The following is a 25000-nucleotide window of genomic DNA, read 5'->3' as shown; positions in this document are numbered from 1 at the left end:
ATCCTTATTTCCTTCCTTTTCCCTCAGGTAGATGATGAATTAGGCTGATATTTGGCGATGAAAGAAATGTCCCAAATGGAGGATAACGTGCCTTTGGAGCCGACTTTCTGATACCTACACACGCCACTGATGGAATGCCAACCGTTGGCTGATTAAAAATTAAACTTCCTTCAAAGTAATTTGTTGCTCAAACACATATCACATAATCGCATATTGACTCTGGTGAACGGATTGGTGGTCAAACTAAATTGATTTAAATGACGGGCGAGCACATCCATTTTTAATCCACACGAACAACGACAGGTCGACAGTAGCAATTGAAACTTCTTCGCCACCGTTCACAGCTGCGGGTGGGTCCTTGAAATTGATTTGATCGTATCGTAAGGGAATATCGTTTCGGGAAAGAGGTTAATTTATTACTAATGCTGTGTAGGGAAAAGCCTAATCGTTGCTGGGTTTATGCTGTCGTCGGTATGAAAAACAAAAATATTGATTGACGTGTTTCGTCTTAAGGTGAAACGGGACGCCTTGTTATTTTTCCTATCTTGCCTCTCTTTCTAACAATTTGCCTCGCGATTTTGAAGATGGTAATCTCGAGTTCTACCGCACTGAAGATGCTGAAAAACAATCAGCATATGTACTGCAAGTGATAGACAGTGATAGGTTTTTGTTGCAAAATATGAAGTAGAATCTGAGATTACCATCTTAATAGCAACAGAGCAATGGCGGATATTTCCCCGACCGTCCCGTCCGCCCTTAAAAATGTGTCTTATCGGAGTTTATTGACTGGTTTGAAAATGATACAGACGCGTCGTTCGAAACATGTCGGATCGTTCACGGACATAACTGGAGGGAGATGTTCTGTAGTTCTTAATGTGTAGCTTAACCGCTTAACCTATAAATAGCTGTGTTGTTGATGGCAACGCAGTACCATGTTACGAATCGTCCTGCATCATTGCGGGCGTGTAGGAATTGACGTTCTCGATCGGTGTTTGTAGGACCAATTTTCGGAACGCTAGATAGGCCAGTCCTCCGATTAAAATATTGGCAATTCCAACCAGGGTAACGATGGCCCACGCCGGGATTGCAGTTCCACCTGTGGAAGAAGATGGGGATCATGATTGGTCTACATGCATTCTGACAAGAACTTACGTTTGTGCGTGCGGGTGATGGTACGCCGTCCACGGAGGATCTTACGTCTGGCTTCGGTTTCATCTAAGCACATGCTTAGTACGACTGAAAATAGAAATTAGTTTGATTTGAGTATCCATCTGCTAAATGTAATGATTGGAATCGTTAGCACATTACGAATAACTTTTGTTATTCTATCGTTAACTGCGTATGACTGTAGTGTATGTGCTAATGAACGACAAAATGCCATCTGCCGTAACTGTAAATTCATGTACAGTAGTACAGTATTTATCACTGGCTACATAGCCACTAGATAAATACCGACTCAACAATGATAGCTGAATAACAGCTTATTCAACCAAAATTTTTAACATCAAGCTTAAGAGCGGTTTATTCTACCGTTGTACAACAAAAATGTTTGTTTTGTAGACCTTTATAACCAAGAAACAAAAATGCAGAAAATCACGAAAGTCACTATTTTGAAAATATTTAATTTGATTACATAGTTTCAGAAACCCAAAGATGATTGTACCACGGACCACACGACGTAACACCTAGAACAATTTTCGTGAAAATCAATCGTCCAGTTCGCACAACTATCATCTGGTGGACACTGGACGGATATGCTTCATGAAACATTGCGTTGTGCGACAACATCAACGTTCAACGCAAAAAAAAACAGTGCGAGTGCCTCTGATTGTCAAAAACGATCGTTGAGAGCGTGGTCGATGGAAATTTGCCTGTTTGTCTGTGGTCGTACCTTTGACTTTTTCATTCATTGATTATTTCATTTTGTACTTAATCATTCTTGTACATTTGTAGTTCATGGTAAGGCGAAATCAAGAATATCACAGTATTCACTCGGTTCCACCCAGCACCGTTTAAGGAAGGCAGCCAATTAATCGTCCCATAATAAATTAAAAATTTTCCATAAATAATTCAAAAATTGCCAATAAATAAATAGGGGTGGAAGCAATAATAAACTATAAAAGTTCCATAAACAATTCAAAAAGCGCATAAATAAATCAAAACTTTCCATAAATAATTGATTTTCGAGCAATAAAAAATGTCAGAATTTCCACAAATAAATCAACAATTGCAATAAAAAACTATATTTTTTCCAACAAAAAATTTCGAGCATACTACATCATAGAACTATGATAGAAAACTGAAACTATTGTGCAATATAACAGACAACCGCTTGCTGTCCGAACTCGCTAACGCTCGTCGGACTTTAAAAAAGGATAACATCTCTGTTCGCATTATACCGGGCAAATTCTTGGATCTGTGGATTGCCTAAAACCGAATCGACGCAGTTACGGCGCATCGGCTTTCGGGAACTTCGGCGGCCTTCTGCCGCCTCAGTTCCTCAATCCTCTATGCGGCTTCGCCGCATGGCTCGGCCGGTACTTTTACTTTTCTTATTATTTCGTATTTATTGCTAAATTTTCAATTGCTTTTTTGATGTTTTTCAATTGGGAATTTTTAAATTATTTATGGAAAAATCAGATTTATTTACGGAAAATTTAAACTTTTTTGTTGGAAAAAATATAGTTTTTTATTGAAATTGTTGATTTATTTGTGGAAATTCTGACATATTTTATTGCTCGAAAATCAATTATTTATGGGAAGTTTTGATTTATTTAGGCACTTTTTGATTTGTTTATGGAAATTTTATAGTTTATTATTGCTCCCACCCCTACTTTTTTATTGGCAATTTCTGATTTTGTTATGGAAAATGATCACTTTTTTATGAGTCGTTTATATTTTAGACGTTTAAAGAATGTTTTTTTTCTTCTAAAAAAATCGTTCACGAAATTGTACGAGAACCTTTCAGTAATTTTGATTGTGATTCAGAATAACTTGAGATTTATTTTTCCAGAGGTGTATTTTGGATTCCTTCAGAGATTCCCTCTGGTATTCCTCCAGGAGAATGCCTAGAGGAATTCAGGAAGCATTTAAAAAAACTCCTAGAGCAATCCTCCCAAGTGACATTTTTTCAGAATCTTAGAACTATCATAAAACAAAATTAAAAGGTATTTGGCTAGGAAAACCCCTACAAGACTAATTGGCCATCGAAATGTTACTTGAACTAGAAGGAGCTCCTGGATGAATCTCAGAAGGAACCCCTGGAGGAATCCATGAAGGGACTCCTGAACGTATCTTAGAAAAAATCTCGAAGAGATTTCCTGGAGAATTTCCACAAAAAAAAACTCCATGAGAACTCCAAGGAGGGACTACTACAGGAATCGCGGGTTCCCCTGGGTAATTTATTCTAAAGGTTCATCAGAAATTCCTTCTGGGGTTCCTTCTAAGATTCCATCAAAATTTTCACGCATAATTCTATGAGTTTCTTTTTAGATTTCTCCAGAAATTCTTTGTAGTATTCATCCAGGAAATCCTTCAGGGATTCTTCCAAAAGTGTTTCCAGGATTGTTTAAGGAGTTCTTCTAAGAATTCTTTCAAGAGTTTTTTCCTGGTATTCAATAGTTCTTCCTGAAACTCCTGCTTTTGGGGATTCCTTCTTGCGAGATTCTGAAGGTTCCTCCAGGAGTTCTTTCACGAATTCCTTCTGCAGATTCATCCACAATTTTCTCCTGAGAATACCCAGGTGTTCCTTTCGGTAATCCTCCAGGAGCTTTTTCTGGGATTCTAATACAAAACAATTTCAGATATTCCAAAAAAAAGGCCATGAGTTTAATACGGAATTCTTTCAAAAGTATTTAATAGAAATACTTCAGGAGATCCGTTTTCAATTCTTCTATGATTTTCTTAAGAAATTCCTGCAAGATTTCCTTGGGGGAATTAATCCAACCATTTCCTAAGGAATTTAACCCTAAGTTGTATAGAGAATTCTTGAGTTTCTGGGAATTCTTTTGAAAACTTCTGAAGACACTCCTAAAAGAGGCATCTTAGAAAAAACTTAGAAATATTAGTGAATAGGATTCAGTAAAGAAAGTTCTAGAGGAATCTCAGAAGGATTTACACCGTGATCTCTACACGACTTCTTTTCAAATATTTCTCAAATTTTGTCGTTGTCTGCGCTGTTTCTGTGGAGATTTCTCTCAGAGGTTCTACAGGAGTTATTCCTGGGATTTCTACTAGATTTGCTTAACCTTTGCATAATCTACTGGGATCCGTGAAGCTCTTGAAATCTAAAATGTCAGTTATACACAATATACGGATATTCCAGGTCAGCCAAACTATCTTGGAGTTCAGAACTTCAGGTCTACACTCGCAACAGTAGTCATATCTGTTACACTGAGCAACGTTGCATAGTCGACCGCGGTTGTTGGACCAACCTGAATTCTACTTGATATTGGATATTCAGGGTCGTCCAAACTGCCCTATAATGAAGTCTTTCAAATCTACAAGAATAACTTTTTGTGTTTTCGCCATAAATAATAGCGTCGCGTAATCAACTGGGATCCATGAAGCTCTTGAAATCTCAAATGTCATTTAGAGACGCTATAGGAATAATCCAGATCAGCCAAACTGTCTTGAAGTTAAGATCTTCAGGTAATAGAAGCCATATCTCTTATACTTATCACTCGTAATAGAAGCATATTTAACCGTGATTATTGGACCAAACTGAAGTATACTTGATGTTATTTTAAACCTTTGGGACATTCAGGATCATCCAAACTGTCGTATAATGAAGTCCTTCAAATCTACAAGAATAAAGTTATGTTTTTTCGCTATAAAATTTATTTATTAATCCCATTTCATATTATACTGGGATCCGTGAAGATTTTGAAATTTCAAATGTCAGTTAGCGACATTATAAACTACCTTGGAGTTCAAAACTTCAGGTCTACTCTCGTAACGGTAGCCATATCTGTTATACTGAGTAACGTTGCACAATCAATCGTGGTTACTGGACCAACCTGAAGTCTATTATAAACCTTTGGGATATTCAGGGTCGTCCAAACTATAATGGAGTAGTTCAAATCTACAAGAATAACGTTATGTGTTTTCGCCATGGAATAGCATTGCATAATCTGCTGGGATCCATGAAGCTCTTGAAATCTATAGGTATATTCCAGGTCAGCCAGACTATCTTAGAGTTCAGAAATTCAGATCTACACTCGTAGCTGAGGGCCAATGTGGGACGCGGCTGAGGATAAGGACTGCAGCCTCAAACTGAGTGTTGTGGTGAAGAACTGTTGATTCAGTTTTATTATAATTATTATTAATGCTAAAAAAAATGAAAAAGATACAATCATTACGGTTGTGTAACTCTATATAGCCACAACAGAATTGCTGTAGTGCTAGATTTTAAACATCATAACAGTTTGGATGACTCCAGCTGATCTGATGACGTCCATTGAACATTCAGAAGATTCACTGGACATGATAGATTACACATTGTAGATTTGTTTATTTTTTTTTTATTTTTTATTTTTTTTTTGAAAGGTTCCTAGCGGCACGCCGACGGACGTAGAAACCTCTCCCATTAATGTGCGCACAATCGTCTCGCGTTTGCGCGGACAACTACAGTTCACTAGGCCTTTGGATAGGACAGAGAACGTAATCCTTCAGAAGCAGTTCACCAGCCGTGCACGGAACATGTCGTCCAGTAAGACACTGTTGCGTACTGACTCAGAAGGTTACGGTAGAAGGTGTGAAAGTTTCGGTTTTGTCATATGGTCGATTTTGTATTTGTTTTTTTGTCATGTCAAGGCTTAAAGAATGTTATTGTTCTAATTTATGTTGTGCCCTATAATTCAGTAATCTTTGGTGTGCCTATGATCTGTTAGATGGTCGATGTGTTCGTTATGTCCATTTTTGTTGATCCTCATTTTAGTATTGTTTTTATTATCTTTGAAAGTTGTTTTTCGTCCACATCCCTAGCACTATCAGCATCTGTCCAAATAAGTCCAAATAAAAAAAAAACCTTTAATATGCTCAGTTGAAAAATGCAAACATATCTAATTTGTCATAAATAGTATGCGTTAGTCAAAGTCGAAGAAGTCAGTTTTTGTCGATTTCATCTTGATCACACGTTAGCTTCGAATCTATAAGCATGCACTATTAAATGCTGCACTTCCCACTATTAGTTTCTTAGTTATTTTAAATTGATATTGCAAGAAAATATTATTAAGCATTATGTTGTGACGATCTTTTGTAAAACTGGCAACGCTGGTCGGTAGATGAAATCAGTAAATTGTAAATATAATTTTTATTATTTGTAAATAGAATTAAGCTAAATAAACTGAATTTCAGCATTGAAGCTGCTACGAAGTAAAAGGCTGCTTTCAATCATTGGTTGTACGCGCTAAAGGAAAACCGTCCCAACACATTAGGCATTCGAAACATATTAGGGTTTACTCAAAAAACTATCAGATAGAAAGATAATGATAGAGAAAATTAAATCACGAAAGCACATCAAATGTTGAGAACTATGTATTAGCAAATGGATACTACTAATTATTTCATATTCGAATTGAATTTGTATTTGTTAAAATTAACCAAATAGTGGGAAGCCCAGGCAACAGTTTAAAGTGTGCCGACTCAAAAAAGATTCCGAGATTCGCCACAAAACACAAATAGGGTAGATAATCAAAATTTAAACCAAATTGCGGCTTCCTGAAGCAGTGCAAATTTTTAGTGATTTTTTCTCCCACACGAAAACAATTTACTACGGCAAAGTCTTATGCACATGAAAGCTACGGATATTAGCTTTCTGCTCAATGGTATAAAGTATGTATTTGCTCCGAATTTCATTGAAATGTTTGATTTTTCATTAACAATGATTTTAATCTTAATTTGAACCATTGTAATCATAATTTGAACCAATTTTAATCTTAATTTGAACTACTGGCGGCAGCAGCTCGAGCAACTAACAAAACAGCCAATTCCAAGCTAAACAATTAAAAATCACATGAATCTGCTAACCCTCTACCTATTTATCATTAGGCAGTGGAATCTCAACTCAGAATGCTCGAAATTCTTTAGCAATTTGGAAATTATATTTGGAATTTTTCATCCCCCAAGAGTAAACAAAGCAACCACTAGCGCAGTCTGCAGGCCAACACTGGAAGCTCGCCCCCGTTTAGTAGTTCAAATTTAGATTACAAATGGTTCAACTTAAGATAACATTCTCCAAGTAAGAATTACTTAAATTTGATAATTTTATGACAAATAATGCGGAATATTATTCGATTGATCGATTCTACGATAAATAAGCTTTTATTTGACGTATTCACTTATTGCGTATGATGCAATGCTGGAGCTGTATGGGTGCACTGAAAATGTGCTTTCTCTGGCGGGAAATAGGTGAAATTCACAGTGATTTTTCAATTGCTTATTTTCGATGGCAAAAACGCTTTTTTCAATGCTTTTAAAGTTTATGTTATCACATTAAGCTGTTTAACATCTATTTTGGGACAATATTTGCCCAAAAAGTACGTCATTCCAATGAATTTCAAAATAGTTCAAATTAAGATTACATTTTGACTAGTTCAAATTTTGATTTGTTACCCTATTTTCATTATGATTCACAACGACTCTCGAAACCTGCCCAGCCTCAATCGACCGGAACTGTTTACTGGGCATAGAAACTACTGGGCCTTAGCAGGTTCCTCCTGTTTATCGAGCATTTCTGATAAATTAAAGTGTTAAAGGTGATATTTTCATTACAAGAATTTAAATTAACAACATCCTTCACTTTAATACCGTCGAACCCTGTGATCTTGGCCAGGGAGATTACACATTGTAGATTTGTATAATCAAAAAAGTTACTGTTACACTCGTAGACTTTAGGATGTAAGCTCAAGAATGGTTTGAATGATCTAGGATATCCCAACAAATCTGATACTGTCTATTGAACTTTCAGAAGACTTGCTGGGCATGATAGAATACAGTTTGGATGATCTAGGATATTCCGACTGATCTGATCCTGTCTATTGATATTTCAAAGGACTTATTGGACATGATAGAATAGAAATCGCAGCTTTGTATAATGAATTAAGTTATCGTTACGCCCGTAGACTTTAGGATCTAAACTCAAGAACAGTTTAGATGACCTAGGATATCCAGAAAAATATTTTTCCTCATATTCTACCCTTTTTATGATATTAAGCACCGATACCACAGAAATGCGTAGAACTCTTTATTTAATAACACTTGGAAAAAATCCAGCTTCAAAGGGTTAAAGAATTTCTTCAGGAGTTTTTCAAAAACATTCTGCAGGAGTTTCTCCCGGAATTTCTTCCATAGATTTCCCCTAGATTTATTACTGGAATTTATTTTGGACTAGCTGTCCCGGCAAACGTTGTATTGCCATTTGTGGTTGTGGTAGTTTGACAACTGTTGGGTGCATTGCAGCACGGCACTCTAGATCGGTTTTATTGCGATCGTGTTGGTTATCTTCCCAGCTCATGCCAAATTTGGTACTTTCACAATTTTTCTACATTTTGAGATGATTTTCGTAACTTTTTATACATATAAACACAGAAAGTACAAATACGAACCGAACCGTGCAAGAGTCAAGCTGATCGGTTCATTCGTTCTTGATTTTTGTTGCCTCAAACAAACTTCAAACTCATTTTTATATATATAGATATAGATTATCTATTGGAGCTGTTCATAAACCACGTAGATTTTTTTGGAGAAAGGGGGGTGGGTCTGACCAAAGTCTTCACTCCATACAAATTTTCTAATTTTTGTATAGACAAAAGTCTACGAGGTGGGAAGGGGGGTCTGAGAGGGCCAAAATCTATATGGTGTATGAACGGACTCTCCCGAGGTTCCTGCATGAGCTTTTGTCGATATTTCTCATAAAGTTTCATTCCTCGATTGCTTTCAGAGAGTTCTCCAGACTTTTCCTCATAGTTGTTTCCAGGATGTCTTGCAGTGATAGACCTGAGATTTTTTAGAGTTTTTCCCGGTGTTATTCCCAGAGTTCTTCACCGGATTCCTATAAGGGGCAGTTCATAAACCACGTAGACCAAAATTTGGCCATATCAGAACCCCCCTGCCCCTCGTGACTTTTGACCATTCAAAAATTTTGAAATTTGTATAAAGCGTAGACTTTGGTCAGACTCCTCCCTATTCCAAAAAAGTCTACGTGGTTTGAGAATGGTCCCTAATGGAAATTGTTCCGGGATTCTGGGTGCCCTTTTCGGGATTTCTTCCATTGTAGCTCTCGTAGTTTTTGCAGGGATTTTTCAGGAGTTTTTTCGGAATACCTACCGGGATACAAAAATCTTTCTATGAAGTTTCCGGATATATTTATACTGGAAGCAATACAGATGCAATCCTGCAAAAACTGCAGGAAGACTGATTGGAAAAATCTCGAGACGAAGGTATCCTGAAAATAACTATGACATCTCAGACAAAAAAGGTGGAGAAATTTCGAGACGTAATAGTAGGGAAATGTCAGTAAAGTATCCGAAAACCTGTAGAAGAAATCTCGGGAGGAATCACGGGTCAAATCCCTTGAGAAACTCCAAGGGAATCTCTAGAAACGTCCCTGGAATTCCTGTAAGAACGGCTGCAAAAATCCCGTGGGAAACTTTTGGAAAGCCATTCCGGAAGCCAATAAGGGAAATGCCTAATAAAACTTTGGATAAATCTCTCCGGAAACATTCCAGCGAGAAAGCGACTGAACCTTAAGAAGAAATCCCGGGAGGAGATCCACTGAAACCCAATGAAAAACTCCCGCAGAAATCCTAAGAGGAACTCTGGTGAACAATCTCAAAAAGACCGGAAGGAACACCAGAGAAAGTCTTGTAAGAACTCTAGCAAACCTCCAAGTAAAGGAAACCTTTGATAAATTTAAGCAAAAACTCCAGGAACATCGTGGTATGAATTGTGAGAGAAACTGCGAAAAAAATAAAAAAAGGAATTGTGGTTGAAATCCAAGGAAGAAGGTACAAAATGAAGAATCTTAGGTAGAATTTCAGGATAAATCCTCCGAGGAATTTTGGAACGAATTCTAGATTCTGCACTCCGTGACGTTTCGTGGCCTTATTGTTTACGATTTGGACTTAAAAAAATCACCAGCATCTCACGATTGATTGGCTGAGTTCAAAATGTGAGGTTAGCACGAATGGAAATGTGTGCTGATTTATGACTCGCTGATGGCGCTGATCCCCAGAAATTCCTTCCGCGGTTGTGAGGTTCTTCCAAGAGTTGACGGTCTCCTACAGAAATTCCTTTTGATATGTCATGATTTTTTTCCGAGAAATTCCTTCTGAGATTACTCCACCAATTTTTCCCAGGATTCTTACAGTAGTCTCTACCGTGGTTTTTCCAGAAATTTATTCCAGGATTTTTTTTATCCCTCATGGAGCTCCATCTGTGATTCTTCTTGGGCTTTCTTCAGAAGTTTTATCTGGGATTCTTCTACAGTCAAACCTCCATGAGTCGATATTGAAGGGACCATCGACTAATGGAAATATCGAGTAGTGGAGCTGAAATCCTTTGGAAAGCTGTTTCAAGGGACCATCATACTAACCAAGATTTTTTTTTAATATGGAAAAAATCACCTCCATGAGTCGATATCGAGTCAAGGAATATCGACTCATGGAGGTTCGGATTATAAAATTTCTTCTAGGATACAGGATTCTACCCGGGTTTTCTTCAAGAGTTTCGGGTATTTCTCTGGAATTGTTCCCAAGATGCTCCTAATAGTTTCTTTTCGAATGTCTTCGGAGGTTTTTCCTGACATTTCCAGAAGGAATTTCTGAAAAAAAAAGAATCCCAGTAGAAACTTATGCAGGAAACCCAGAATTAGCTCAAGGGAAATCCCTTGCAATGCTGATGGATGAATTTCTTTAATCCTTTTCAGAGGAATACTGAGTAATTCCATTTAGCATATTTATCATGAAAACACTCCTAGAGGAATTGCTAAATTATCTCATGAAGGATTTCCATCCCAGGGCATCTGGGAGAATTTCAGGATGGCCTTCCATAAAAAATTGTAAGCATTCTAGATGAATCTCACCGAGCAATCCAGAAGATTTCCTAGAGGAATTATGGATGAATTTCTCGAGAAAAAAAAACGGAGGCTTTTTTTGAAAATATCCCGAAAGAAGTTCCCTGAGGAATACCGAAAGAAGGCTTCGAAGGAATCCTGGAAGGAGTTTCCGGAAGAATTCAGGAAGATCCCGTAGAATTCCTGGAAGAAGGTCCCAAAAGAATCCTAAAAAAAGTGGAAATTATGGAAAAGGTTTTTGGAGTAATTTTAGAAGGGATTTCCGGAGAAATTCCAAAAATAATTTCCAGAGGAATCCCGGAAGAAGTTCCTAGAGGAATCTCGGAAGGAGGTCCTAGAGCAATCAAGAAAGAAGTTCTTGGAGGAATCTCGTAAGGATTTGCAAGATAAATTTCAAAGTCTCTAAAGAAAAAGATGGAATCCCATCAGAAATCTCGCAAAGGAATTTCTGGTGGAGTCACGAAAGAATCACGGAAGGAATCCCTGCAGAAATTATGGAAGAAGTTCCTGAAGGAATCCCGGAATGAAATAACTTCTGGTGGATTCCAGGAAGAAATTCCTGATGGAAATCCTGGAAGGATCCCAAAAGAAACATTTGATGTAAGTTAAGATGAAAACCCTTGAGAAATTCCGGAAAGAACAATGGAAGGAACCCGAAAGGGAACACCTGTGGGAATCTTAGAATGAACGTCTGGAGGAATTCCTGAAAGAATTTTTCAAATAATATGCAAATTTGACATACCAAATCTTCATTTCGTAAAGGTTTCCCCTAATTTTGAACCTAATAAAATCCACGTGAAGTTTTGCAAGCACTGTTCTTAATAGAACATTATCCACAAGGCATATCCGATGAATCAACAATATGTAATGTATCATGGCTACATCATACCAATACTTAATTACACTATCACGCACACACACATATTGTCAAAAGTTATCCAAAAATCGATGTTTGATAGAATTTGCCCTAACCAGTTTTTCTATCAAACACTTTTTACAAGTAGACCCCGTCAAGCAGAACTAGCTAAAGTGTTTGGATTGTCATACTTCCATCATTTCTTAGAAGAACGCACTGATTCATAAACTGTTTTGCAATAACTCCTCCCAAGAACGATGACTCATCCACTCAAGGGCGTTCCCACCACAACGCATAATTTCCACCGTTGTTTCTTCTTCTTCACTCACGCACCTAGCAGCAATGCAAAGTAGAAGGCTTTCCTCTTGAACAGCTGCATGATGACCGGATATGTCGTAACGCTGGATCAGATTCAAATTTCCAGAACACTTTCACTAGGTTTGAAGATGCGCGAATTATGTTATAAGTTTTGCCTGAAGTCGTTCGAATAACTAGACCTTGTCGTGCGAACTGAGTAAGGTGAGACCTGTTCGTGCGCGCTCCGTCAGATTCCCTTCAGGTGAATCGAGTAGCCTGATAAGATAAGCGATTATTGGGAGCGTACTCTTCGCCTGCAGGTCCCGCGCGCTGGTTGTATCGAGTGGCTCATCGTGATAAGATAACAGACATGTTCCACACATGGTTGGGGCTAGCAGGGGAATGGTGATACCGTTGCTCGTGATGAAATGTTTGAAGAAACAGAGTTTGTTTTGTATTGTACTATTACTCGCATAGAAAAGGAAATCTCTGGTGTGGTACAAAATCGCATACAGTCTTTGACATATTGTGTTCAGATGTGTGTAAGTAAGATATCAAAATGCACTCGCAAACTGTTTCAAAAATATGGGTGTAAATGACTCCGTTTCAAATGTAGAAAATTAATCATCGAGTTGACAAAGGCAAGCGGTTCCTCGTAGCGTCCAGTGCTCCGGCGGATGTTCGCTGTCCAAATCGAGGAACATAACAAAGTTCGTCGAGTGGCCAGTGGTCGATAGAATACCACGACGTTCGCTGGTCTTGTAGATGGGACATTCGTATTGGTAGCGCTCCTGTACGGGTTTACGTGACTTCAGCGTTGGAGTCATCGAGACGATGGGCAAAGTATCGAACAGCACTCGCGGTAGGGGTTCGTCCAGGCAATTCAGCTCTCGATTCCACCGGGCGCCTTCCAGGTACAAACCCTGTGGTGGTGACATGTGGTTTGTGTCGGTTAGTAAATATTTTATGTGATTTGAATAATGGAAGGTTGGTTTTGTCTGGGATTGTTTGTGTTTTGCATGTTGTACTCACGTCGAATGTGACGAAATCCTCATTTTTACCCCGGCGATCCTTAGCAAAGTTTGTAATGTGTATGGTATTGAAATTGTTTGCAGTGATTATGTAGAGCATGTTTGGAAAAACAAAGAAAACAATCTAAAACATTCATGATAAACAGACTTACCCTTACGAAGCAACCGACTTCCGACCGTTTCTGAACCTTGTCTTCCGATTCAAACATCGTTACCTCAAATGTCATTACCAAATCATCAATTCGCAGCTTGTTCTTCCGAGAATGGTTCTGCATGACGCCAGTCAAAAACGATTGAGTAAAGTAGAATCCGCTCATCCAGTAGACCTTCGGTTCACCATCTTCGATCCAGCGTTGGAAAAACGTCAACCGTTGGACAAAATTATTAATGTAGCTACCCAAGGGCTTCAGCGAAGGATAACTCTTCGTCAGCCATGCCTGGGGAACTCTTCCGATGCTCATGGAGCGGTAGACCCGCTCCAACTCAGGAATCATACTGATTTGTCCCTGGATTGCACGCTGAACATCGATCAGGCTCGATTTGATGAAGCTCAGAAGCCGATTGAAGCGGGTCAGCTCCTGCCGCAACACGGTGTTCATCGAGTTCATGTAGAGAATGGGGAATTTCTCGGCCGTTGCTTCCACGTCAAACGCGTCCGGAAGTTTCTTCATTATTTCTGAACAAATCAGCAGCACTGGATCGATAGTTTGCTCATCGCGGCTGCCGCTAGATTTACCGGCTGATAGTTGGGTTTGGGTTCGCAAGACTCGGTCGAGAAGCTGAAAAAGGGAAATTGTTTTATTTTCACGACGACGCCTCCAGAAAAGTTGTTGTTGTGCTGGGTCTCTGTATAACTTTTCTGAAGACAGCACGAACACGAACATGCCACTTACCGAGTTGGTTTCCTCAATGTTCCTCGTAATGTCGGCATTCTCGTGTAAACCGAACACCTCCGGATGGGCTGCTAGTGGCAATGTCGATAGGTACTCCAAGGTCACCTCCTTGACGGGATTGATCGGCACCCGGTAGTTGCCGGTCTCGGAAAGGCTGTATCCATCCTGATCGATCGTATCCGCATTGTAGATACGATTCAGCAGGGCCATCAACAGACGACGATCTTTGTCGTCCGTCACGCGTCCACCGTAGTTGCACTCGCCCGTCAGATAGATGTGCCCTTCGAACGGAATGTACGAGTTCTGATGTAGGAACAGCTTCAACTGCATCAGCGAAATCTTGAGGTCAGACTCGTTGAACTCGTACGATATGTTCCAGCCGAGCGGACCGAACTTGCAGCGCTCCTGAACGACCGCGTGGAAGAACACCAACGAGAAGACACCCCGCGTCCATACCCGCGTAACATCACCCTGGAACGACTCATCCAGGAAGGCTTCACTGCTGAGTGGTTCCGATTGATAAACCCGCATCATATTGAGCTTCAGACCCTTCGGGGCTTCGTTGGTCATTTTGACGCTGTTTTGCAAAATCGATACCGGGAACTTTTTGCTCGGATATGATGTACACCAAAGGCGGTACTTGGGGTGGACGTGTTCGTAGAGGCTTCCATCCGTGACCAACTTCTCCAGTTCATCCATGTAGGACTCCGCAACATGACAGTTCTGCAATATGACCCATTGGCCAAGTTTTATGGCATCGAGTATCGTTTTGGTAGCCTTGGGGCCTTGTCCTTGTCCGAGAGATATTACGCGACAGTCGTCGCCCATGTACTTCTCACTTGCAAATGCCAACAAACTGTCCATTGGGTCAGACCCTGGGGACAGCATAAAGATGAGCGGAATCCGAGGAGAGCTGTCGTCGTAGGACGTTCGAAGGTTGAACTGAGGAGGTTCGATGTAGGATGCCCCAATTTTCATGATGATGAATCTCTGCAGCGCTGGCACGACCTTATCCGGGCGAAGACACTTCAAAATGATCAGCTTCACCAGATCATCTTGCTCTCGGTATGGTTCCGGTAGTTCACTGTTTTCCGGTTCGCTCAGATTGTAGAATGCTTCCCATTTGTCAAGATTATCGGTGAAGGTTTCGCGAAGTTTGGCCAATGACTTGAGTGAAGTAGCTCGGACAAGTTCGGTCCATGCTTTTTCGGTGAGCCAATCTGGTGCCGGATTAGGATAGGGGTTATCAAGCGCAAGCCCTCCCGTCAACAGAAAAGAGAGTTCTTGACCATCCAGTTTGCCCTCTCCGCGTAGGATTCCCGAGCAAAGAACGAAGGAAAACATGAGTTTGTCCTTTTCGAACAGTGATCGACAGACGTTGTTGTAGATCGCCTTGGTGAAGTAATCGATCAGTAGCTGTAAGCGTTCATCCAGACTGTCCGATTTTGGGGCTTTAAGAATGGTTTGCACGAATATGTTCAGGAACCAGGTAAGATTGAACTGGTACATGGGATCAATGTTGGCTAGCTCGGTGGTACAGAAGAACAGCACCGCAGAGTGGCGTGCAACAGGAATGTAAAGTTGCCGTGCTGCATCGATTTCCGCTTCGGTTGCCACAGCCACTAGCTGTTTGGCTTGAATCTCTTCAGAAAGCTGTTTGCTGGAGGTTAGTATGTTGATCGCATTCTCGTCATCCAAGATGTTACCCTCGGATGAAGAAAGGACCTGCAATATCTTTGCTTCAGCATTGTACAGTTCTTCTTGATTCTGCGCGGACTCGATGATGAGTGATTCCTTCTTTTCTTGTAGATCTGGCCGTTCTTGAATGATGACGGTTCCCAATAGCTGAGAGCGAAGACCTTGTTCCGTGATCATGAAGTTCATAAGTGTTACCATAACGGCAGTTTCTGGTAGATAATGCGGGTTTCTCAGATTGGTCGTTATGTAGAAACGGAAGTTGTCGTTGTACTCGACCATTCCATCACCAAATTTGATGAGGTTGGCACCTTTCTGACGAATGACAACCTTCTCAAGAATTGAATTAAGACCAGAATCAATCGTTTCGCCGACGTTTTCCAATAACACAGGATATCCGTTGATCAAAGCATTTTCTACAATTCGCATGTAATTCGGATCCATTTGCTGAATGATCTTGAGATTGTTTTCCTTTTCCATGTTCTTGACCCATTTGTTGGCTTGTCCTTCTGGATCTATCATCAGCGGCCAACGACGAGCATTTTTAACAATGATTCCGTTCTCAACCGAAAAGTTATCTGTCGGCAGTCCCCATTGGGACCAGCTACGAATCTCCATCGGATTTCCCAACGTTGTTAGCAGAGAAAACTTTTCAGAACATGCAATCTCACTCTGTTTGGTGATTTCGTTCCACTCTTCTATGATGCTGCTTCGGAATTCCGTCGAGAAGCAGCCCAGATAGGCGATGCATCCGGCTGCCAACAGTACATCCCCGATGACGTTCTTCAGCGATTTGTGCAGGTTCTCCGCGCACTCAGACCAGCGCTTTTTCTCGCCTCCCAGTCCACCGATCAGCTGTTCGGCGCGGATCAATTTCTTCTCGCAGCTATCAATCTCGTCCTCCAATCGTTTTTTCTCCCGGGACTTCTCTGCGAAGAAATCATTCAACTTCTGTAGCTTGTCCAAAATTTCCTGCAGTTCGGCCCGTTTGGCATTGAGCTTCTCCATCTGTGCAGCGAGCTCCGCTTCGGCCCCGGCCAGGGCGACCTTCTTGGGGGCTACGATTTTCGCCACTCGGTCGTAGATTTCCATCGCCCGTACCCATCGGCAGAGACCCTCACAGGCCATCGAGATGTTTTTGATCTTCTCCGGGACGAACTCCCGGTCGGCGATGTAACTGTTTTGAATGGGAGTGTGGTTAAGCGGTCTTACGAAAACCAGATTTTAAGTTATACTCACACTTCTCGGATCTTCTTCATAACTGGAATAGGTATGTTGTCCTTGTCAAAAGTCTTCAAGCTGTCCAAGAACTTCAAATCGCCCAACATCTTCTGGGATGGGCCCCAAAAATCTTCTATGACTTTTCCAGCTGGAATAAAACGTTACAAAATCATAATCCCTATCATAATACCTACCCTATCTGGCACCGTCTCAACAACTCAAAATCCCTCAAAAAACCGAACTTACATGGTTCAGTCTTGCGATCAGGTTTGATGCCCTTGATTACACAAACCGCTTCCAGCACCAGTTTCACTCCAGACGGTGGATTCTTCATCGACTTGACAACGGTGATGTCAGCCGGTTTGAGCGTATCCAGCGCCGTGAGTGCTGCCTCGAGTGCTGGAACCGCTTCCTGTAGATCGCTTTCGCAGTCGTCCTTGATGGCCTGCGCCGATGCGGCCGCCTCGTTGGCGGCCGTTTCGTCCGCGCCGACGATTTCCTTCTTCTTCTCGGCGTCGGCCGTTTCGCGCTCGATGTTCACCATGATCTTCTCGGTTTCGTCCGACGTTTGCTTCAACTGTGGCTGCAAACCTTTAAGTTGATCCTGCATTACCGACACCTGGCAGCGGCAAGTCACTTTTCAAACGGTGCTAGCGGAGGATGGGAAATCTCGGAATACTTTTTGATAAGGTGTGTAAGGATCGCAGTCTCAGTATCGACGTCAGGTCGATAAACCGGATAGAAGGGTAACGTAATTCTTTCTCCCTTGTTCCAGGAAGAATCGTTCGGAGTTTTCGACGACTCCGCGATTGAACACCATTACCAGCTCCACGAGCTTCCTCTCGAGACGATTCAGCTGCCGGGTCTTTTGTTTTTCATTTTCGTCCTCTTCTTTTTGAAGGGAAGTTGCCGAGGGTTCCGTGGAGGAGGGTGACTCCTGGTCTAGTTCCATTGATCGAATGAAGTTTTCGGCAACCTTCTGCAGGGCGTCATCGGGCCACGATGTGAACCAATCGATAGTGCAACAGTTTATTAGGGATGGATAAATCCGGACTCGCTTCTTGAACGATTCGCCAATCGGAGAGAAGGCCAATGCAATATGTAGATTTTCTCGAACTCTCTCTACGAAGAAGTTGTACAGAGACAGGGCTGTTGAGTCGATAGGCTTGTTGGTTTGTCTGACGATTGTTTGCATCTGTTCCAAGATAACTGCCTTCTCTTCTGATTGAAATAGATTCGGAATGTCGGCAGTGTTGAGCAGAGAGTTGATGTCCTCAACGAATGCTTCTTCTTTAGCTTGCGAATCGTTGAATAGGAACACGGTCGGTTTGCCTTCGTTTCCAGCGTTCATCAACAGCTTTTTCATATCTTCGCGCCATTCATTCATCGAGTAGCTTCTGGTCACCTCGACCTGAAATACAGTTGCATCTGCCATATTGGCTGCCAGTTTTACAGAGCTTCTTCTGCCTGCTCCACCGAGTCCTACAAGGAGCAAGTGACCACGAGGCATCTGCAACACTCGTGAAATACGCGATATGTGTTCGATTGCAAATCGGAACAGTACCAGATTCATGGGTGATTTCGAATGCGCGTTGTATTCGCTGAGGTAGAAGTTCATGTTCTTTTCTAGCTTTTCCCAGCTGTCGACTTCATCGTACACCCGAGTGACCGCATCCGGTTCCATATAGTTTCCGAACAACAAATCGCGCATGTGTCTATCGCTAACTCGTTTACCGCTTTCCAAGCGACTTCCGAAAGCTGTTTCGAGCTTCATTCGTAGCTGTCCGTTGGCAGCTTCGTCTACCAGGCGTAACAGAGTTTGTTTATCGTTATCGTCGATCAGTCGATCGTAGAATACTCGGTAGGTCTCGTGAGCCCAGAGACGTACAAGTTTTTCCGGATCAGGAAGTCGCTTTGCCGGAACCATCACTATTCCCTGGTAGATTCTTGTGACGTCCCGAAGAGAAAACAAGTAATGCGACTTTGCCGGAGTTGGTAAGAAGTTTGAGATAGCTCCTCGGTAGACTGAAATTACTGCTTGACAAAGATTCTTGCACAATCGAGAAACTGGTTCTGGGAATCCCTTGGAGAAGTGCCATTCTCCTATTTCGCTGAATATTCTTAGTAGAGTGGTGTCTTCAAATGAATCCACCGAGAGCACCAGTGTGTGACGGTATAACCGTTGTGGAATGTAGTTGCTACCTCCAACTAGACCCATCGCGCCTACAAACAACAAATCGATCAGTTCAATCTTGGAGGTATCTTTCAAATCAGACCAAATCCTGTGATCCAACCACTGACGGATCAGTTCAAGGGGTGGTTGCGAGCCGTATTCGTCTCGAGCGGGCATGGCTACGTCATCGATGAAGTTGACACATTCCTTTCCGACGGGAGGTCCATAAACTCCCTTTCTACGGCGATCCAATTTGGACATGATCGTATCCTGCATCTGCTGAGCAGTGCTCCGAGCCGAACAATTGATTATGTTGGAGATGAACTTTGCTTTTGGTAGTTCGCGAATGTAGTTCGCAATGGTGGCACTCTTGCCGGTACCCGTTGGACCGACCAAAAGAATTGGCATACCGGCGGAGACACACATTTCCGTCCAGTACAGAATGTACCCGGTTTCCTTGGTCGGAATCATAAGCTCGGACACGATGCAGCTTTCTGGAAGACTTAATTCCTCCGATTTCAACCAAGGCCACCAGGTTTCATGCTCATCGAAACGGTAATCTAGGAAGTTCATTTTTTCTGGATACATCTGACCTCGGTTCAGAGAGAAGTGCTTGGGCTTTGGGTGGTCTTCGTTGGCTCCGTATAGGATTTTCCTTAGCAGTGGGTCAATCGTTCTTCTTCCTTCGATGGTTACGGTTGAAAAGTAGGCCCAGGCATAGCAGAACAGGAAAATCTGTTGGAACCACGCTTGGTTGTAGTTGTGGGTTCGTGAAAGGAATATTGTGAAAAACTTCGAAAAGATCTGGAAAAGAATTCGGTTAGGATACAGTGAGAAAATGGGAGTTAGGCAAACCGACAGAGTAGTGGTGCATTTCGGAGATCTTGAGTACAGTTTCTACGGTTTGCAACCAATGCAGCGCTGGAGGAATGAGCCACTCGGAGAGCTGTTCGAATAGACCAATGTTGATCTCGCTCACTCCCTTCTCTTCCAGACATAATATGTAGGATTTGTGTAGGGCAATCCATCCTAGCTGTGAGGGTTCCATGTAGATCATACCGCAACTGAAATCATTCTCTCGTAGAACATTAGTTCTTCAGAGCTTCAAATGGAAATAACATACCGTGAAACCGTTGCAGGTGAAGCTTGCTCCAAATCAACGGGCTCGAACATCAAGTTCATGGCCTTGGTCATCTGAATGATTTCTCCGGACATCAAACAAAGCTTTCGGTTGTCATCTGAAATAGATTGTTAAAGGCGTTCTTTACCTACACTTTCCAAGAATATCCTTACCCAACACTGTGTTCAAGTTCTCGATCCAAACTGCGTCCACCGGTCCGTCGAATATGATCCACTGACGTTCCAAGCTATTGGTGTACACCATTTCCCGGAACGTATTGGCCAGCACACCATCGGACCACTCGTGCGATGCCGGATCGAAACTGCCGTACAGCTGTCCCATGGAAACCGCTTTCGGGTTGATAATCCTATAGGATACGCCTTGCTCTTCCGATTGATGACCCTTTTCCCGGCGAAGTTCTCGTAGCGTTTCGGCAAGAACCTGATAGGCAGTAGTCTTGCCACCCATCGAATCTCCCACAATCATGAGACCATGACGGACCAGTAACATTTCATAGATCTGCATAACCTTATCGATAAACCACGGTGTTGGCTGCAGTTTTCGTTTGACCAGCTCAATCAGAAGCAGTCGAACGATGTCTTCACGTGCCGGCTGAAATTTGTGGGAAATTCGTAAGTCGCGTTAATTAGCTATACCACAAATTTCACAATTCCGTTTGTTCATCTACCGTCATTACCAATGAATGATGATTCGCAGGTTTACTCACCGGAGGTAGTTCTACGCCTGGGAAAAGATCCTTGTATATGCCTTCAAAAAGTGGTATATCTTGTTGCAGGAACTTCGGAAGATTCACGTCGATGATGGCTCTCAACACAATCTGAGACTCCGACAGTTCTGGTTGACCTCTTCGAAGGGCTCCGGCCGCTGTCAATACGGATTTCACCGCTCGCATTCCGTAGTCGTAGTGAGACTGCGACGACAGCTGCTCGGAGCATAGTTTATATGTGTGGACTATCTTCTGCGCCAGAATTCTAGCATCATCGAACCCATTCGAATAAAGCGTGATCTCGCCGATCATGGCGTAGTCGGGTACCATCATGGCAACCGTTCGGAACAGTACCTTCAAATTATCCGGTAACTCTGTACGACCGGCATAGCCTGGATTCATGGTAATGAAAATGTTACACGTGGGATCCAATTTCAGAGAAGTTTCCTCGAAAACAAATTTAACGACCTTCCCAGCAATCGCGCGTTGGATGGTCAGAATCTGCTGAGCAACTACCGAAAGTACTTCCAGTTCAATACGATTGAACTCGTCGAAACACGCCCATGAACCGGACTGTGCCAAGCCCTTGAAGAACTTTCCGAGCGCCTTGTAGTCCAAGCCATCGGAGCAGTTGAACACTACGCACTTCTTGGCCACAGCCTTTGCCAAGTCTTTGCAGGTTTCGGTTTTACCGGTTCCAGCGGGTCCTTCTGGCGCGCCACCTAGATTGAGCTTGAATGCTCCCATCAACGTCCGGAAGCACCGATCAGTCAGCGGAGTTGTAACCAAGCGTCCAGTGTTGCCAAGATATTCCATGCCGTATTTCAGATCCGTAGTAACCATACTGCATGCGACGTAGCTCTGCTTGTCATCGTCGTCGATTTTCCAGTAGTAGCGAAGCTGTGAGAACCAATTGAAATCTCCCGCATCCGATACTTTCTTCTGTACCAAAAGGTCTATGATGTCCCGAGCTGTAAAACAGAATCAAAAGTTACGTTAAGCGAAAGCAAGGTAGCACATTAACTCAGAACCATGAACGTCAACCACAATCAGTGCTTCAATCGTTATAGTAGCTCCTGTACTGAGATCTCCTCTGACCAAATCAACCAGGTCACCAATTTGGGCGGTGCACTTCTTGGAGTACTCGACCAGCTTGTCTTCTTTGATTGCCTCCTCTGCTTCCTCTGTCCATTTCAAACAGGATACCACTTGTACCACCTGTCCAGGCCAATGCAACACCCAAATCTTGCGAGGATCCTTGAAGTAGGACTCGTACGACTGCCAAATTTGCTCTTTGACACTTTCCAGCATTACGACCTCGACCTCCTTGAGCCATTTCTCCACCAAGCCCTAAAATATGAGAATTTTTACAAATAAGAAACTCTGACATTACCAAAAAGATCCGAACATTAGCCAATGCGGGATTGATTTTCCTGGTGCAGGGGATCTGCTCTCCTTCCACCGAGGTGAAGGCCGTGATTTCCATTTGCGTGTCAAACTGCAATGCGTTGATGCCCTCGAAGCACTTCTTCATGTGCGGTTGTACTCGCATCGGATCTTTGGTTTCCGACAGAATCTCCAGCAGTTCATCGTTGGAGAGGAAGAAGAATCGAGCAAAGTACAGTCGCTTCTTCTCCAGGTACAGATTCAAGCCTCGTTGAATGTCTTCCAAATCCTTCAGGGCAGTTCTTAGAACATTCAGTAGATCCGGGAAGTCCGTCGCCTGGATCACGTGCGGATCGGCGATCGTATGGCGCATCAGTTTGCGGAAAATCTTATCAACGGACTTGAAGTGCCGCCCTTCGGTGGGCATCTGGCGCATGATATCTTCGGAACTGAAGATCGGCTCAAGGTACATCCAGGTTGCTTGAACTTGCAGCCACGTATCGATGATATCTTGCATGGAAATGAGTTTGTCTTCCCAATTGGTGGCCTTGGGGCCAAGCGCCGCAATGTAAGGCGAGCCTCGCATCGCTTGCGCCTTCAAAATGTGATCGTCCAGCAGGGTTTGGATATCGTCTACCGAGGACAGTATGGACATGTCCGAATCGCGATACTGGACGCACACAAATTTCACGTCAACCCATTCCTCCTGCATATTCACCAGCTGTATGTTCAGCTCGTACTCCTTACCGGCTGCATTGGAAATCTCCTCCAACCGGCTCTGGATCTTCATCACATCGATGTCGACCATCAGACCAAGGGAATTTTGTACTGCCGGATTTACCTCTTGACCCAGTTCCTCGGATATCTGCGTCCAGTGGCGCTCACACAGCCCTTGCCGACAGATAGCTTCCAATATCGGAAGGTAGATCTTGAACTTGTCAATTTTCATACGAATCTGTTCGGCAACTCGTTTCGCTTGCGGACTTCCGGATAGTTCCTTCAATAGAACGCTGATAGCGTTGAACATCTCATCGACCGCATTGCTTATAACGGTAGCATCCAATTCTTTGAAAGGACCAAAGTACCACACTTCATGGCATGTATCAAATTTATAAGCCGTGTGCCAGAGTTTTTCAATTGGTGCCATCCTTTCGATCATTTCGTTCAATGCCGGGAAATAGGACAAATCAATTTGAAGGAGATTCTCCTCTTGATTGATCTCTCTTGCCTCTTTGCTGCATTTCTAAAAAAAATAGAAGAGAACCATTTCGGAAACATTGAGTCTACGTCACTAATCATGCACTAGTCGAATACCTCCAGGATCTTCATCAAACCATCAACCGTGTCGACCTTCTCCCGCAGGTCGTCCAGCGAGAGCATTTCGCGGATCTCGCGCGTCCGGAAGTGGTCCATTTTTTTCTTCTCCGTGTTCAGATACATCTCGAATTTGCCGCGCCGTTCACGAAGTGCCGTTTCCAGATTTTCACGTACCACCGCAAGACGGGCGCCGCTGAGATCAAGCACTTTCTCCAGCTCCTGGGGCCATAGGAATAGACGCGAATTCAGGTTGATGTCTTCGGCTGGAAATATAAAGCCTAGCATCAGTAGGGTGTACTTGTCGCGAACCAATCGAGGATCCCGCATATTACGATCTAGTATGGCGTAGGTCAGGAGGAAGAGAACACGCTGCGCGACTTGCTTGATCTCGGTCTTCAGCTGGTACATGCGCTCTTCGCGGCACTGCGTAAGGTAATTTTGAAGGGCGACCACTTCCGGAGTTTCTTTCGGACGTTCGCCGGCCTGCAGGGACATGTCTTCAAACTCGTCGGATATTCTGGAACCGGAGATTGTGTGTATAACGTGGATGTTCGGATATTGATTTCTTCAAAACTCACTTCCTGGGGCTGAGTCAGCTTCAGGCTGAAACTCCCCATAACAAAAAGCCATTAATAATAATAACTCACCTTCGATTTTCAACCTGATTCAAAGTTATGAAATAGTTGATGACGAAAGCTTTCAATTCTTTGACCAGATTTTCCAGAACTCGGTTTAGTCGGCTGTTGTCTAACATGAACAGGTTTAGCGGAATGAAATCTCTCAGGAAATAAATACCATGAAGCAGCTCGGTGAACTTATCCACCAGGTCTTTGAATATATCCAAAGATGGCAGTTCCCGTTGCGAAAAGATACTTTCCGTTATGACCTTCATTTGGTTGGCGAGCACTGGAAAATAGTATTCGTACATGGGATACAGATATATGGTTGGACCGGTTTGATTCGCGATCACGATCGTTTTCACTTTTTGATAGAGCTTTTCCATATCTGCATTATCGTCCCGAATGTAGTGTAGATATCCGAGTTGTTTCTTATCCTGCGTTAGGTAATACTCCAAACGTGGTATTTTGTAGCCCACTTTCAGGATCTTGACAAAATAGCTTTTGAAGAGATCTGGAAGCTCTTCCATGTAGGGATATATGATGATCTTGCCACTGCTTCCCATAATGAACGACGTCCTTCGTTCTTCCAC

General features: G+C 42.5%; 2 protein-coding genes across 2 annotated transcripts; both read right to left on the bottom strand.

Moving 5' to 3' along the window:
- Positions 1-489: 489 nt before the first annotated feature.
- On the bottom strand, positions 490-12447 carry LOC109415649 (uncharacterized). Its single transcript, XM_019689554.3, has 3 exons — positions 12264-12447; positions 1153-1236; positions 490-1096 (listed from the first exon to the last, which is right to left on the bottom strand). The coding sequence occupies exons 1-3, from the start codon at positions 12307-12309 to the stop codon at positions 936-938; spliced, it is 291 nt and encodes a 96-aa protein (XP_019545099.2). The 5' UTR covers positions 12310-12447; the 3' UTR covers positions 490-935.
- Positions 12448-12578: 131 nt separating this feature from the next.
- On the bottom strand, positions 12579-25000 carry LOC109425049 (dynein axonemal heavy chain 3; the record flags this gene model as incomplete). The annotated part of the gene is given in 15 exon segments (XM_062858262.1): positions 12579-13150; positions 13260-13298; positions 13411-14037; positions 14152-17023; positions 17086-17215; positions 17314-20044; positions 20100-20304; positions 20364-20478; positions 20534-20972; positions 21088-22058; positions 22119-22437; positions 22496-23716; positions 23788-24053; positions 24123-24307; positions 24438-25000. Coding segments are annotated over 15 exon segments (10986 nt in total), but the record flags the coding sequence as incomplete, so codon positions are not given.

This window comes from Aedes albopictus, chromosome 3 (genome assembly GCF_035046485.1).
Source record: "Aedes albopictus strain Foshan chromosome 3, AalbF5, whole genome shotgun sequence".
NCBI lineage: Eukaryota > Metazoa > Arthropoda > Insecta > Diptera > Culicidae > Aedes > Aedes albopictus.
Note: the sequence above shows the minus strand (reverse complement) of the source record. Positions and strands in the feature narration are given on the sequence as shown.

What these genes read in the sequence shown, in the direction of transcription:
- LOC109415649 (XM_019689554.3), bottom strand. Translation starts at nt 12,309, where the DNA reads ATGCAGCTGTTCAAGAGGAAAGCCTTCTACTTTGCATTGCTGCTAG. An exon ending in CTACTTTGCATTGCTGCTAG is followed by an intron (nt 1,237 to 12,263) that starts GTGCGTGAGTGA and finishes TTCTATTTTCAG; the next exon opens with TCGTACTAAGCATGTGCTTA. An exon ending in CATCACCCGCACGCACAAAC is followed by an intron (nt 1,097 to 1,152) that starts GTAAGTTCTTGT and finishes CTTCTTCCACAG; the next exon opens with GTGGAACTGCAATCCCGGCG.